This window comes from Rutilus rutilus (genome assembly GCF_951802725.1).
Source record: "Rutilus rutilus genome assembly, chromosome: 1".
Classification (NCBI taxonomy): domain Eukaryota; kingdom Metazoa; phylum Chordata; class Actinopteri; order Cypriniformes; family Leuciscidae; genus Rutilus; species Rutilus rutilus.
Genome location: NC_140209.1, coordinates 30,800,730 through 30,814,401, shown reverse-complemented (window position 1 = coordinate 30,814,401; position 13,672 = coordinate 30,800,730). Strand labels below are relative to the sequence as shown.

At 46.6% G+C, this 13,672-nt stretch overlaps 1 protein-coding gene across 1 annotated transcript in view; it reads left to right on the top strand.

Annotated features, from left to right (window-relative positions):
- The window catches only part of LOC311304575 (uncharacterized protein), a gene marked incomplete at its 5' end in the record, with an annotated part of 75,869 nt that overhangs the window by 52,958 nt on the left and 9,239 nt on the right, over positions 1 to 13,672 (top strand). The window contains one exon of the mRNA XM_084431684.1: positions 5,508 to 5,957. Coding sequence (XP_084287810.1) covers positions 5,508 to 5,957 — 450 coding nt within the window. The remainder of the gene's footprint in view (positions 1 to 5,507; positions 5,958 to 13,672) is intronic.

Genomic DNA, 13,672 nt, shown 5'->3' with positions numbered 1-13,672 from the left:
GTGGAAAAGCGCCATAAGTGTTTGTGTGTGCGTCGTGTGTGTGTGTGTTAGTAAAAATATTTTCACTTCCCTTTGCTGCAGCTTGAGAATGGCTTCCCAGAACCGGACTCTTTCCGTCCCGCTCTCTCAGCCCCCTTGGTTCAATCCGACTTCATGGTGGGACACGCGCTGCTCCAGTGTCCGTCTTCTTGCACACTCTATATTTTGTACAGTCTCAGAGCGAGTGGGCATTTGTGGCACAAACATAACAGCTCCATTTGTTTTCCCTCCAGCAGCTCTTCTCTGTCCTCTTCAGCGTGAGTAGCGTGCCCCAGCGTTGCACTCAAACGCCCGTGTAACTGTGCATGAAACTGCGCTGTTAGTCTGTGTGCCACTCGCTCTGCGGCCTCTGCCCCCTCTCGCGCTTCTCTTGCATCTGTCTCTGCCTGCGCTGCTCTTTGGGCTGCCTCTGCCAGTTCAATTTGTGCTCGTGCTTCTGCAAGTCGTGCTTCTTGGGCTGTTCTCGGGGCTGGTGGAAAGCGGTCCAGATCGAGGTCCAGCCTGAGGGCCGGTATCTCTGCTACTGGGTAGTGAGCTGTATTGTAGGCAGGCGGCGGAGCCGTTGCCACCTCAGTCACATGTGGAAAAGCACATACATTCGGTTCATTAGTAGCATTCTGTTCCAGTGGAACTGTTTTTACGCACACAACATTCTCAACATTACATGCCAATTCTTTTTGTATTTGCTCTCGTTCTCGCCTGTCAGCCTCTTCTACCCAACACATTATAGTCTGTTCACATTCTTACACACATGTTTGACACACACACAGCAGCTACTCTGTTTTCCCTCGTTCTTTTCTACTGACTCTTTTACTACATTTAGTCTTATTTTACTCAAGGTCCCCGCTTCGGGAAAATCGTGATATTTGATCAGTTTCTGTATGTCAACCATACATTTACCACCATAATTATTTCTCATTTGACAGAAAATTGGTGTATAAAAATGATCTAATTTACTGTTAGATGACCCCATTTTTGGCTGAATTTCCCTTCTGGATTTCACTTTCGACACGTGTCTTACAGTATCTGTCAAACGTCTTCAACAGACCCGATCTTATTTCACCCAAAATCGGTCGGGTTTCAGCAAATATGCTGTGCTTTTGTAATTATGTTTTACTCAAAATCTTCTATTCACCCAATTAATCTGGCGTGGCTCTTCCGTCCACCTTTGCAAGACTTCTTCGGGTTACAGAGACTTCGAGCAAAACCAATTAACCAGCACCTGTGATTACCTGAATCACCAGTGGTACCCCTGTCCACTAACGAGCTAAGTGTGGCAGAAACCGGTCTGAATCTGTCAGATCAATTTCTCCCTCAAAAAATTGTGATTATCTGAATCACCTCTCGCCCGTACCCAAAGCAAATTCAGCCAATATGGTTCACGTTCACTCACAATTATCAAATCACACTTAACATCAATAAAACAATTCTGCCGTTTCTTACCCAGAGATGCTTTCTCTTTTCTGTAATTGCCGCGGATTCTTTCTGATCCTGGTGGGAGTTCCTCCCTTGGTCCTGAACGCCGGAATTGGCTCTCTCTCCCTTAACCTGTTGAGTCACTATCTCAAACAGTCGGGGTATGAGACGGCTGCCTGATGCCGCCGGGTTTGCAGTTCCGTCCAAATCCGTTCTTCAGGACCAGGAGAAGAAGATCCACACAGGACCCCACGTCTGACACCAAGTTGTAATGGCAATTTTGAGAAGTTAATATCAAACAGCATCAGAGGTGTAAGAAAACTTTCAAGAGACAAAACTGTAATAAAGAGAAAAGGTTTATTTCAATGAGGATTCTTTTCACAAAAGCCGCAGCCACCCAGCTTTGAAATAGAATACCTAATAGACATAATAAAACATACAGATCTTATACAGTTTCTTGGCAAAAACTCCTCCTTCCAGCTTTCTTGTAAATTTCCAGAAAGATACCCCCTATCTCCTGCTGGTTCGGACTGGTTTCTACCCCCCCTGGCACAGGTCACACTGTTCTTTGTCTCTGAGACACCCAAAGGCCTTCATCTACGACCTAAATTGCCTCTCGCTTCCCTGTCCCCCCTCAGCTGCTAGAAAACCTCACAGAAACATATGATTAAACAGTTTGGAAACGAATGATTATAAGAAACGCTGAATTTTCCAAAACACAGTCAAACTCTGAGGTAATTGTTGATAACAGTTCTGTAAAGTCCTCAGCAAAGGCTGGAGAGTATTTTGGAGGCCTGTAAATAATAAGTAAAATGCGTGGAGCACCTTTTAACACAATACCCAGATATTCGAAAGACAGGTAATTCCCAAATGATATTTGCATTGATAGATATCTTTAAAAAGAGCAGCTAGACCCCCACCTCTCTTAAAGGTGAATTAAGTAACTTTTTTATCTCAACCGAACAGCTTCGGAGTCATTGGAATGGTTATATGACTGTTTTCGGGTTGAATGGTGGTCTTCTCGCTCCCCCCGAGCACCTGTGAGACGAAAAACCACCCTTGCAACTTTGGGCCGGCGGGCCGACGACCGCAGCATCAGGAAGTATCGCGTGATATCAGGTCTCGTGATGTAACAAACTGCTTTACGGCACTGCACACATATACTATCTAAACATTTATATGCTAGCCTTCTGTGTATTATACATACCTCAGTGGACATGGCTCCGTGCGTTCGCCGGATTCTTTGAAAACAAATGCACATGACCAGCGGGAGAAGATGGGACGAGCCAACGGGTTTTGACGACCGTGTTGTCAAATATCTATTCCGAAGCTGTAGGGGGAGCTCTTTAGAGAAACCCGTGAGCAAAAAGCGAGAAAACAGCGAAGAAATCGGCAAAGCTGCATAATGCAGCTTTAACAGCTCTGCAGACACTCATAAAAGTAAAGTTAGGAGGGGCTGTTTCATTGAGGATTGTTGCACTGCAGCTGTCTTCTAGCCAGGTTTCATTTAGAAACATAAAATCCAGGTTGTTTGTGGTTATTAAGTCGTTGACTAAAAGTGATTTATTTTTAAGTGAGCGAATGTTTAAAAAAGTGCTAACTTAACGGTCTTACTTTTTGTCCCCACAGCAATCTTAGTTTGACATGTAATAGGCACCAGGTTAGTTGGGTTTGCTGTACGGCTATTGAAGGCCTTAGACTTTATATCTTGTAATAGAACAGCAATAGAGAAAGATACAGGCACACTGGGTTCCCGCTTGTTCTGTAAACATTTGAGAAAGTTACTGTTATCATAGCAGGGACCCAACACATATCACTGGCAGAGGCCGAAGAGCTCTCACAGGAGGAGGGGGAGGGCGAGCTGGGCCCACAGGCTTTGGTGGTTGAGGTGCCTGCCGTTTTTTGGTTGGTATCTGGGGGCTTGCAGCAGAAGAGTGGGATAGTTTGGTTCCAGCATACACCAGTTCTTCCATTTTCTGTGAGAAGCACAGAAGTGGAGATGCTGGAGAGAGGGAGAAAGTGTCTGGTGAAAGGGGCTGTTGCTCTGGTGTTATCGGAGGCTGTGATATGCTGTCCTGGCTTCCCTGGCTGTTTTCCAGGAAGTCGTCCTTGGCTGCTGAATCTTGGAGCAGTTCTAATATGTCTGTCTGTGGTGAGCTCTGTGGGCAGGGCTCAGCTGAGATTGGGTCCGTGAGCAGAGGTTGTTGTGGCGGAGTGGTGTTATCATTGTCCTTGTGTGATATGTCAACTGCATGTCCATTTTGCTGCTGAAGTGAAGTCCCATGGTCATTCATACTGTGTCCAGGTGTGTGTGTGCCGTTCAGATTGGCACACACTGCAGAAGGATGATCAGATGATATATGTAATATAGGATTACATATTACACAGGATACAGGATACAGGATGAAATATTTAAAATACTATATTACAATCAGTAAGGCCAAATTCAATACTTCAAACATTTGACTATTTAAAACCAATAACTATTTTAAAACAATATGCAATAAAAAAATCAAGTTGAACAAAATAAAAGGTGAAGAATCTGTCCACGACTGTTGAACCAAATAACGTCTTTCTCCTTTTGTCACTTACATTCAGAAAGTAAACTTTTCTCCATTAATTGTTCGATTTTAGCAGTTTTTCCATTGTCTGGTATAATCAAAATAATAGAAATGCTCTTCTCTGAATATACAGTAACTGTAGGGTATGTAATGTAGAAATTTAATACAAATCATTGAGACATTAACAACTTTACACAGCATAGAAAATGGATGAAAATTATTTGGAATAGTTTATAATTGATAAATTGAATAGATTTAATTGTTTTGCTGAGCTTAGAAAAAGTCTCAAATGTAAGTTGATCATTTCAGGGCACATAATGTTGTTCAATAATTAAACACTTTAAGAATTAAGTAAAAAAAGTAAGATGGTAAATACTTTTTCAAATGTATTTGGTGAAAAATGGATTCATTATAAAGTTCATTGCTAGAACTGGCTGATCCTGCAGATTTGCCTTATACAACATTAGGAGGATCAGGCCCTTCCTATCAGAGCATGATACACAACTCCTTGTCCAAGCACTTGTTCTGTCCAGACTGGACTATTGTAATGCTCCCTTCCAGCTTGCACTGTCAAACCTCTGCAACTGATCCAGATGCTGCAGCTAGAGAGGTCTTTGTTGAGACGAAGAGAGCACACGTCACCCCTCTCCTCACAAAATTGCACTGGTTGCCAGTTACAACTCCCATCAAATTCAAGGCACTGACACTTGCCTACAGAACAACCACTGGCCCTTTTACTCCCTTTTACCTAAACTCATTACTCCAGACTTATGTGCCATCCAGAAACTTGCTTTCTGCAAGTGAACGTCGACTCGTGCTGCATCTCAGTGAGGCACAAAATCACTTTCACTGACCTTTTCCTTGACTGTTCCCTGCTGGTGGAATGTCCTGCCGAACTCAACCCGCGCTGCCGAGTCCGTAGCCATTTTCAAGAAACGAATGAAGACGTATCTTTTTCCGCAACACTTGATCCATTAGTACTAACGCATTCTTTTCTATTCTCTTCTACTCTATATCTATTTAAAAAATACAAAAATTACACATACTGCCTTAGACTAAACTAGAAATCATCACAGCACATACATATTGTTGTCCTATTGTTAGTTTCACTGATTCTATTGCTCTCCTCGTTTGTAAGTTGCTTTGGATAAATAGTCTGCTAAATGATCATTAAAAAAAGTATGGTTTTGTGTTTACATTAGTTTGCAGAAATGTGTACAATTTTAATTCTAAGGATCACAGAGAAGCTGGAAAATATTCAGGGAAATTAAACTGACTGGTTCTAGAAACCTCAACTAACGTTATACTGTATATGGACCTTGGGAAAAAGTGTAATAAATGTCATTAGATTCTTTCATTAGACTCTTATATAAATGTTGTTGTTATGTTTCTTCTTATCAGAATACTTGTTTTTGTGCACTATATAGTTGATTTATAAATGCTGAATGTTGTCATAAATTAATGAGATTTTTATTTCTCTGTATTTATCAGGTTTAGATGGTTACATGATAAAGAGGATATGAAGATAAAATTCCTGCTGAATCTCAGTGTTGCTGCTGTAGAAAATGTCTCAGTTACAGGAACAAGATTCTCTACTCTGCTGTCGTCTGTGTGCAGTTACAAAACCTTCCCTTTTGATCAAGAGAGGGATGATTATAATATTGATGATCTGGATTATCAGAGTGATTTCCTGCTGGATCTTTACTCACATGCAAAGAACTATGAGACTCAAACAGGCAGGAGTTTCCTTCCAGCATTACAGTCAGTTTTCCAGTTACCTGATGTCTGGATCATAGATCTCTCACAGAGAAAGACCTCCGTCCTCCTGGAAGTGCTGAAACTCCAGACAGAGAAGAAACCAGTAGAGCTGAGAAGATGTTCAGAGGAAGAGAGTGAAATGAAGAGTTTCCTTCAGTGTCTGCCCTACATCTCACAGCTGAGGTAAGATATTGCACAGCCTTTTGCTCAACATGTTTAAAAAAGCTGCAGTAGGTCTTTGTGTATTAAATGGATCATTAATTTTATTTATTGTTTTGTATTTACCTGCAGAAATGTGTAAAATTGATTGAAAAAAACTGTTATTCTAAGGGTCACAGAGAAGCTGGAAAATAGTCAGGAAAATGAAACTGACTGGTTTCTAGAAACCTCAACTAACATTTGTAGCAAATTAGCTCAAAAAGGAAATATCACCAACAGTTAATCTTTGAGAGCCAGCAAAGAATCAAATCACCACTACACTGTTAGACCTTATCAGTTTTTTTTACAGTAAAATAATATACTGGTAATTGTACAGTTCTTTACTGTAATCTACAGTATGTTACTGTAAAAATGTACTAAATTAAAACTCGAGTTTACTCATTTCACTTGCAGAAACTGACTGCCTTAAATCGACCAACTGTCATTTAAATGTATTAACTAAAATTTATAATGCATAAGTAATGTGAGCAAAGTATTACTGTGAACTTACTTCATTTGAGACCATTAAAAAAATATTGTACATAAAAAGATTTCCACTGGACCACAACTACACAGTCACCGCCTGTGAAATAAAGCAACATGCAGCGTATCATCAGTATTAATCAATCAACATTAATCATCAATACTCCCGGACTGAAGCACAGGCTCTACTCTTCAGCACAATGGTGACACAAACTTTTACAGTAAACTACTGGCAACAGTGTTGCCAGTATATACTTGTTTTATAACTTACAGTTTATTAAAATACATTTTGTGGGTGTGTCTTTTTATCTTACACTGTTAACCCTTTCAACCCCACAGGAAAATCCACACTACAAAGAGTAAAAGTAACATTGATGCAGTGTTGCAGTGAGATAATTAAGTGAATAGGTTGAATAATAAGTGAATAAGTGAAATAAGTGATTGTTGAGCATTAATGATGAACACCTGCTGTTAACAAACAGAATCACTGAAGGAAAGAGGATCACAAGAACATAAAATAGAGAAACACAAGAACTACAACTGACTTCCAGCCATTACACATTTTTACACTTATTATTACCCAGTATGACTTTATTTCTGTCATATATCTACAGAAGTTGTTATTAAGATGTTTAATTGAAAATTTTTGGTTTGAAGTTACCATGAAGGAGATCAGTGTTTTATTTAGTTGAGTTCTGGACTCTTGACTTCTTAATATTAGTTTTTCTCTTGCTGCTTCAACTGTGTATTTGTAGGTCACATTTGTGTGCACAGATGTTTGTGAATGATTGCGGTTAAATTGATTATGATGACAAAATCATCATAGCCTGTTCATTCACTAAGTCTCCTTCAATTTTTAATCCTATATCAAAAGTGTTACATTACCACCACTGTGAAACTACAGTAATAAGTTATGATGATGATTTTTTTTTAACACATCATGCACAACCTAAAAAAGAAACAGAGATACAATGTGTTGTAGAAACACAGAGATATACAAAATTTGCATATGTCTCTCATCAATGGTAGCAATAATTTATTTTTATTTATTTATTCATGCAGTAGTACATGCTGGGAGTTTTATACTATCCTGGAACCCAAGATGCATTGCGACATGGAACTTTTTATTGTCACCATTGTTGAGATTAATATGCTGATTGTTGATGTCTGTGTGTGTCTGAGTTAAGCAAGAGTTCAAAATGTTATAAAGCACTGTATGATTTCAATATTCTTCAGAATAAATGATTACAGAAACATTGCTGTATTTCATGTTATAGATTAACAGACATATGATTAATATGAAATACCCATGAATCCAAAGCTTATACACTGGTTAAATCATATAATCAGACATGTCCAGGATGATTATGTAATCATCACAACAGTCAAATAAACCTTATCGTCTTCCTCTTGACTTTTTCTTGCCATAACAAATGTGTTTTATTAACTCACAGTTAAAGCAGCCAGAGAAAACGTACTCGGTTACTAACGTAACCTCGGTTCTCTCTAGAAGAGGGAACGAGTACTGCGTTTTTGTAGAAAACGCTACGGGAAAAGTCTCTTTTCACGAAATACTGAAGCAAAAAATTATCCTTAATTTTCATAAATGTAAAACGCGTTGCGGCAGTGCTAAGCTATGGCGAGACGGCTTGCTCGCTCATTGGCTGCTCTGCGGCAACTGCATAAGCCTATCGAGCGAGGCCTGAGGTGACGTCAGGCCAATGAGGACGCTTCGCGCCCTCCTAGCCATTTCCCGCCGAGACGGGTGTGGCTAGCCTCTATATAAGGAGCTCGAGAAGGCTTATTCACTTGATTTTCATCGCCGAAGCGAACCAGAGTGAACCGTACGCACGGCAGAGAACGCAGTACTCGTTCCCTCTTCTAGAGAGAACCGAGGTTACGTTAGTAACCGAGTACGTTCTCTTACGAGAGTCCTCTCGTACTGCGTTTTTGTAGAAAACGCTACGGGAACCCCTTGTAAAACGCCGTGCGTGCTGGGATAAAGACACCGATCACTGGAAGCTAACCAGGTGTACAGTGCATAATCACCAGATAGACTCAAAGGGCCTGGGATTAAGGGAGGGGAACCTTAATTCCCTATATTGTAACGTCCGCGGACGTAAAACATGACCTCACAGAGAGAGTCTAGAGACAAGAGGGGATTCCTCTGTCCTTATATGGTTGCGTCAGCAGACGCGAATATGACATCACATAGACAGGGTGGGGGAGCCTGAACTAAATGTGAGAAATGTGGGTCTTACACAGTTCTGCCCATAAGACAGTCGGCAGCGCGTTGCGCATGCGATTTCAGTGTTCTAGTTATACAGCTGAATCAGCTATACCGATAGTAGCTTAGCCTGTAAGGCGGGAACCTCTAGGTTGTAAAACCTGATAAATGTAGACGGCGAGGCCCAGCCCGCCGCCGTACATATATCCTGTAAGGAAATCCCGCTGGACCAAGCCCACGAGGAGGCAACGCCCCTCGTGGAGTGCGCTCTAACTCCCAACGGGCACTGGAGGCCCTTGGTAGTATAAGCCAGCGCTATGGCGTCAACTATCCATCTGGATAAGCTCTGTTTCGACACAGCCATTCCCTTGGAACGTCCACTGAACGAGACAAAGAGCTGCTCAGTCTGTCTGAAGACAGCCGAGCGGGACACGTAAGCTCTTAGAGCCCGAATGGGGCAAAGAAAACTTGAGTCCCCTTCCTCACTTGATCCCGGCAGGGCAGACAGGGAGATAACCTGAGCCCGAAACGGTGTGTTGAGGGACTTTGGCACATAGCCATGCTTAGGTTTGAGTATGACTTTAGAGTCGTTAGGTCCAAACTCCAAGCACGCTGGGCTCACAGAGAGCGCGTGCAGGTCGCCTATGCGCTTCACCGAAGCGAGAGCCATCAAGAACACTGTTTTGAAAGACAAATGTTTGAGGCTAATAGATTGGATAGGCTCGAAAGGGGCACCTTTCATGGCCGCCAAAACCGTAGAAAGGTCCCACATAGGAACTGAAGGAGGTCTGGGTGGATTCAGTCTCCTAGCTCCCCTGAGGAAGCGGATGACTAAATCATTCCTTCCTAGTGACTGGCCCAGCGTTGAACCGGAGAACGCTGAAATAGCCGCCACATACACTTTGAGCGTGGAAGGGGATCTGCCCTTATCCAACAGCTCCTGTAGGAAGGAGAGAACCTCCGTCACCTCACAATCGAGAGGTGATAGGCTCCGAGCTGTACACCAGCCGGAGAAAACCGACCACTTCGAGGCATAAAGCCGCCGAGTTGACGGCGCCCTGGCCTGAGTGATGGTGTTTATCACTCCCTCTGCGAGGTCAACGGATAACCGTTGAGCGCCCACACGTGAAGGGACCACAGCTCCGGGTGTGGGTGCCAAATCGAGCCCCTGGCCTGCGAGAGGAGATCTCTCCTCCATGGCACTGGCCACGGAGCGATGTCTGCTAGCTGCATCAGGACTGGGAACCATGCCTGGTTCTTCCAGAGCGGTGCTACAAGCAGCACTGAGCATTTCGTTTCCTTGACCCGCTCTAACACCTGTGGCAGGAGGGAGACGGGGGGAAAGGCATAAAGCGGGCAGCGCGGCCACACGTGGGACAGCGCGCTGTCGCTTCTGGAAAAGAACACGGGGCAATGAGCGTTTTCGCGGGACGCGAATAGGTCCACTTCCGCTCTGCCGAATCTTTCCCACAACAGCAGAACTGTTTGCGGGTGTAGAGACCATTCGCCCAGGGGAATGTTGTTCCTGGACAGCCTGTCTGGGCCCACATTCTGGAGCCCAGGCACATGCACTGCTCTCAGCGAGCGCAAATTGTGCTGAGCCCATACTAGGAGGCGTTCCGCCAGCCTGTATAGGGCTGTGGATCTCAGACCGCCCTGGCGATTTATATAGGACACCACGGCCGTGTTGTCCGAACGGACTACGACGTGATGGTCCTTGATTTGGGGACAAAAACGCGTCAGCGCATTGTGCACTGCCAGCATCTCCAGGCAGTTGATGTGTTGGAGCTTTTCTCGTTTCGACCATAGGCCGAAGAACGGTCTGCCCTCGAGCAGCGCTCCCCATCCCGAGGTGGATGCGTCTGTCGACACCATCCTCACTCTCGAGGAAGTCCCCAGGCTTACACCTGATCGGTACCAGTCGTCCGCCAACCAAGGTATTAGGGCTGCCACACAGCTCTGATTGACCTTGAGACGTAACCGGCCGGACACCCACGCTCCGCGCGGAACTCGCGCTTTCAGCCAGAACTGCAGAGGGCGCATGCGGAGCAAGCCCAGCTGAAGAACCGGTGATGCTGAGGCCATGAGACCTAGCATCCTCTGAAACGTCCTGAGCGGGGTAGTCGCGCTGCAGCGGAAAGATCTCGCTGCGCGCTGAATGTGCAGCACGCGCTGTGGCGACAGCCGTGCTGTCATAGACTGTGAGTCCAGAATGGTACCCAGAAACGAGATCGTTTGACTGGGGTTCAGTGAACTCTTCGTCCAATTGACTGTGATACCAAGATTCTCGAGGTGATCGAGTAAAATGGCTCTGTGCTCCACGAGCTGTGATCGTGATTGAGCTAGGATCAGCCAGTCGTCCAAATAGTTCAGCACTCGCATGCCTCTGAGTCTGAGAGGAGCGAGCGCTGCGTCCATGCACTTCGTAAATGTACGAGGTGCCAGGGACAAGCCGAACGGCAGGACTGTATACTGGTATGTCTGACCCTCGAAGGCGAATCTCAAGTATTGCCTGTGATGTGACGCTATTTGTATTTGAAAATACGCGTCCTTCAGATCTATCGACATGAACCAGTCTCCTCGGCGAACATGCGCGAGGATTTTCCTGGTCGTGAGCATTTTGAAACTGCGTTTCACTAATGCTTTGTTCAGCCGTCTTAGATCCAGTATGGGTCTGATACCACCGTCCTTTTTGGGGACTAGAAAGTATCTGCTGTATAGCCCCCCTTTGCTTTGAGCTAGGGGTACGTGCTCTATCGCCCCTTTGCTTATCAGTTTTGATATTTCGGCGCGAAGTAGGTGTGCTACTTCTAAATTCACCGAAGTTTCGACGCGCGCTGTGAAGCGGGGGGGGCGTCGACAAAACTGTAGCGAGAAGCCTCTCTTTATAATGCCTAGCACCCAGTCCGAAACCCCTGGGAGCGCTGCCCATGCTACTGCATGGTTGGCTAAGGGCTGGATACGAAACACGCTCTGTTCGTGTGACAGAGGTGCTTCGGGGTGCGATAACATAGGCGTTATGCCTGTGGCATTCGAGGCGGGGGGCGCGCTTATTACAGCGGGCAGAGCGCTCGTCCTCGACCTTACTACAGTGCTTAACTGAGTGAGGGAGGGCTGAGCGAGTTTCGCGGGACTCATGTCTGCGGGTAAATGTGGGCGGGACGCGGGCACATTCACTGCTTTGGACGCGCTGTCTGCCTGAGCAGAGCGAGCGCACACAGGTCTCGTTTTTACAGAGAGCCTGTGGTCCGTGAGACATAGTGTGTGTGGGCACTGGGAAGTGGACACTTTCACTACATTTGAAGCGCAATCGATCTGAGTCGATTTTATGTGCGCGAGCCCTAAGTGTAGGGCTGTGCTTATGTGTAGGGATGGGCACTGAGGAGTGGGCATCGACACTACGTTTATAGCACCATCGGCCGTGGCCGGGACACCAGAAAATACACTCTTTTCGGGATATATCTGGGTAGCCGTGAAAACGGCTTTTGTGTGCAGGCAAGCGGGCAACTGTGCGGGCTTGCGCCTTGCAGAAAACGCTGGGGCAGTCGCAAGTCTTGGGACTGAAACAGCGGCGCGCTTGGGTGAGAGACCGGCCGCAGCGGGACTCACACACCTGCGCTTTCCTAGGAGTGCTAGGACTTCTTCGGGGCTTCCGGCTTTACCACAATCCTCGACCGCGGCCCGCGCTGAGCGGGGCGTCGGCTAGTAGAGCGAGAGCGGGACCTAGAGCTGTGCTGCTGTCGCTGCTGTCGCTGCTGTGAAGATGTGGCCGAAGGCGGGGGCTGAGGCTGAGAACTCCGCGGAGTCTGTTTCTCACGACTCGCTGCAGAACCGGAGCGCTTCGGAAGGAAGTGCTTGAAGGCTTGAGACGCTTTCTGGGCTTCGGTAAATCTCTCCACGAACTCGGAGAGAGAAGAACCGAAAAGGCCAGCGGAAGACAGCGGGGCGTCGAGGAACGCGTTGCGCTCGGAATCAGCCATCTCCGTGAGCGTAAGCCATAGGTGTCTCTCAGCAACAGTGGCGGAAGCCATACATCGCCCCATGGCTTGTGCAGCAGACTTGGTAGCGCGGAGAGTTAGGTCCGAAGCGCTCCTTAAATCCGCGATGCAGATAGCTTCAGGTCCTATCTCATCCAACTTACGGAGGAGATCACCCTGGAATATCTGCAGCGTAGCCATGGTGTGTAGCGCTGACGCAGCCTGCCCAGCAGCGGAGAAGATTCGCGCGAGCAGCGTCGACGTCATGCGGCAGGCTTTGGAAGGCAACACCGGTTTAGTCCGCCGTCCAGCAGAGGGCGGGCAAAGGTGGGTTGCTATCGCCTGTTCCACCGGCGGAAGTGAAAGGTAGCCTCGGTCTTTTGCGTTATCCAAGGAGGAAAATGCAGGCGACACAGACGAGCGCGTTCGCGCAGAGTAGGGCGCATTCCAAGCTTTCGCCACTTCTTCATGAAGCTCAGGAAGAAAGGGGGCGGGCTTAGATTCCGGAGAAGTGCGCTCACCAGGGAGGAAGCTACCATCTAGCCGGGTACGAGAGGGGAGCTCCGGTGCAGACCACTCGAGGCCGAGGCTCGCCGCGGCCAGCGCGAGTACTCGCATGAGCTCCTTCTCGATGTTGGCTCTCGTAGTGGGCTTGCGGGCAGGAGGCGCGAGGTCCTCAGAGCTCGCCCAGTCCTCGCTGCCTGAAGCTAACAGAGAGCAGGAATCCTTCTCCCCCGACGCGGCCTCGGAAACGACTTCCTCTGATGAAGCGGCGGCAGACTGCGGGCGCTGAGCATCAGGAAGAAGAACAGGAGAAGCCGGTGAAGCAGGCGGGCGAACCGGCGAGCTTGGTCGGGTTGGAGCGGGTTCCGGGACCCGCTGCGAGCGGCGCTTCTTGCGGCGCGGCAGCGCGGCGGGGCATGCAGACTCTGAGAAGGAAGCCAGGCGAGTCCGCAGAGTCACCATAGGCAAAAGCTCGCAGTGAGGGCAACCGCCGTCAGCGAGCGCGAGCG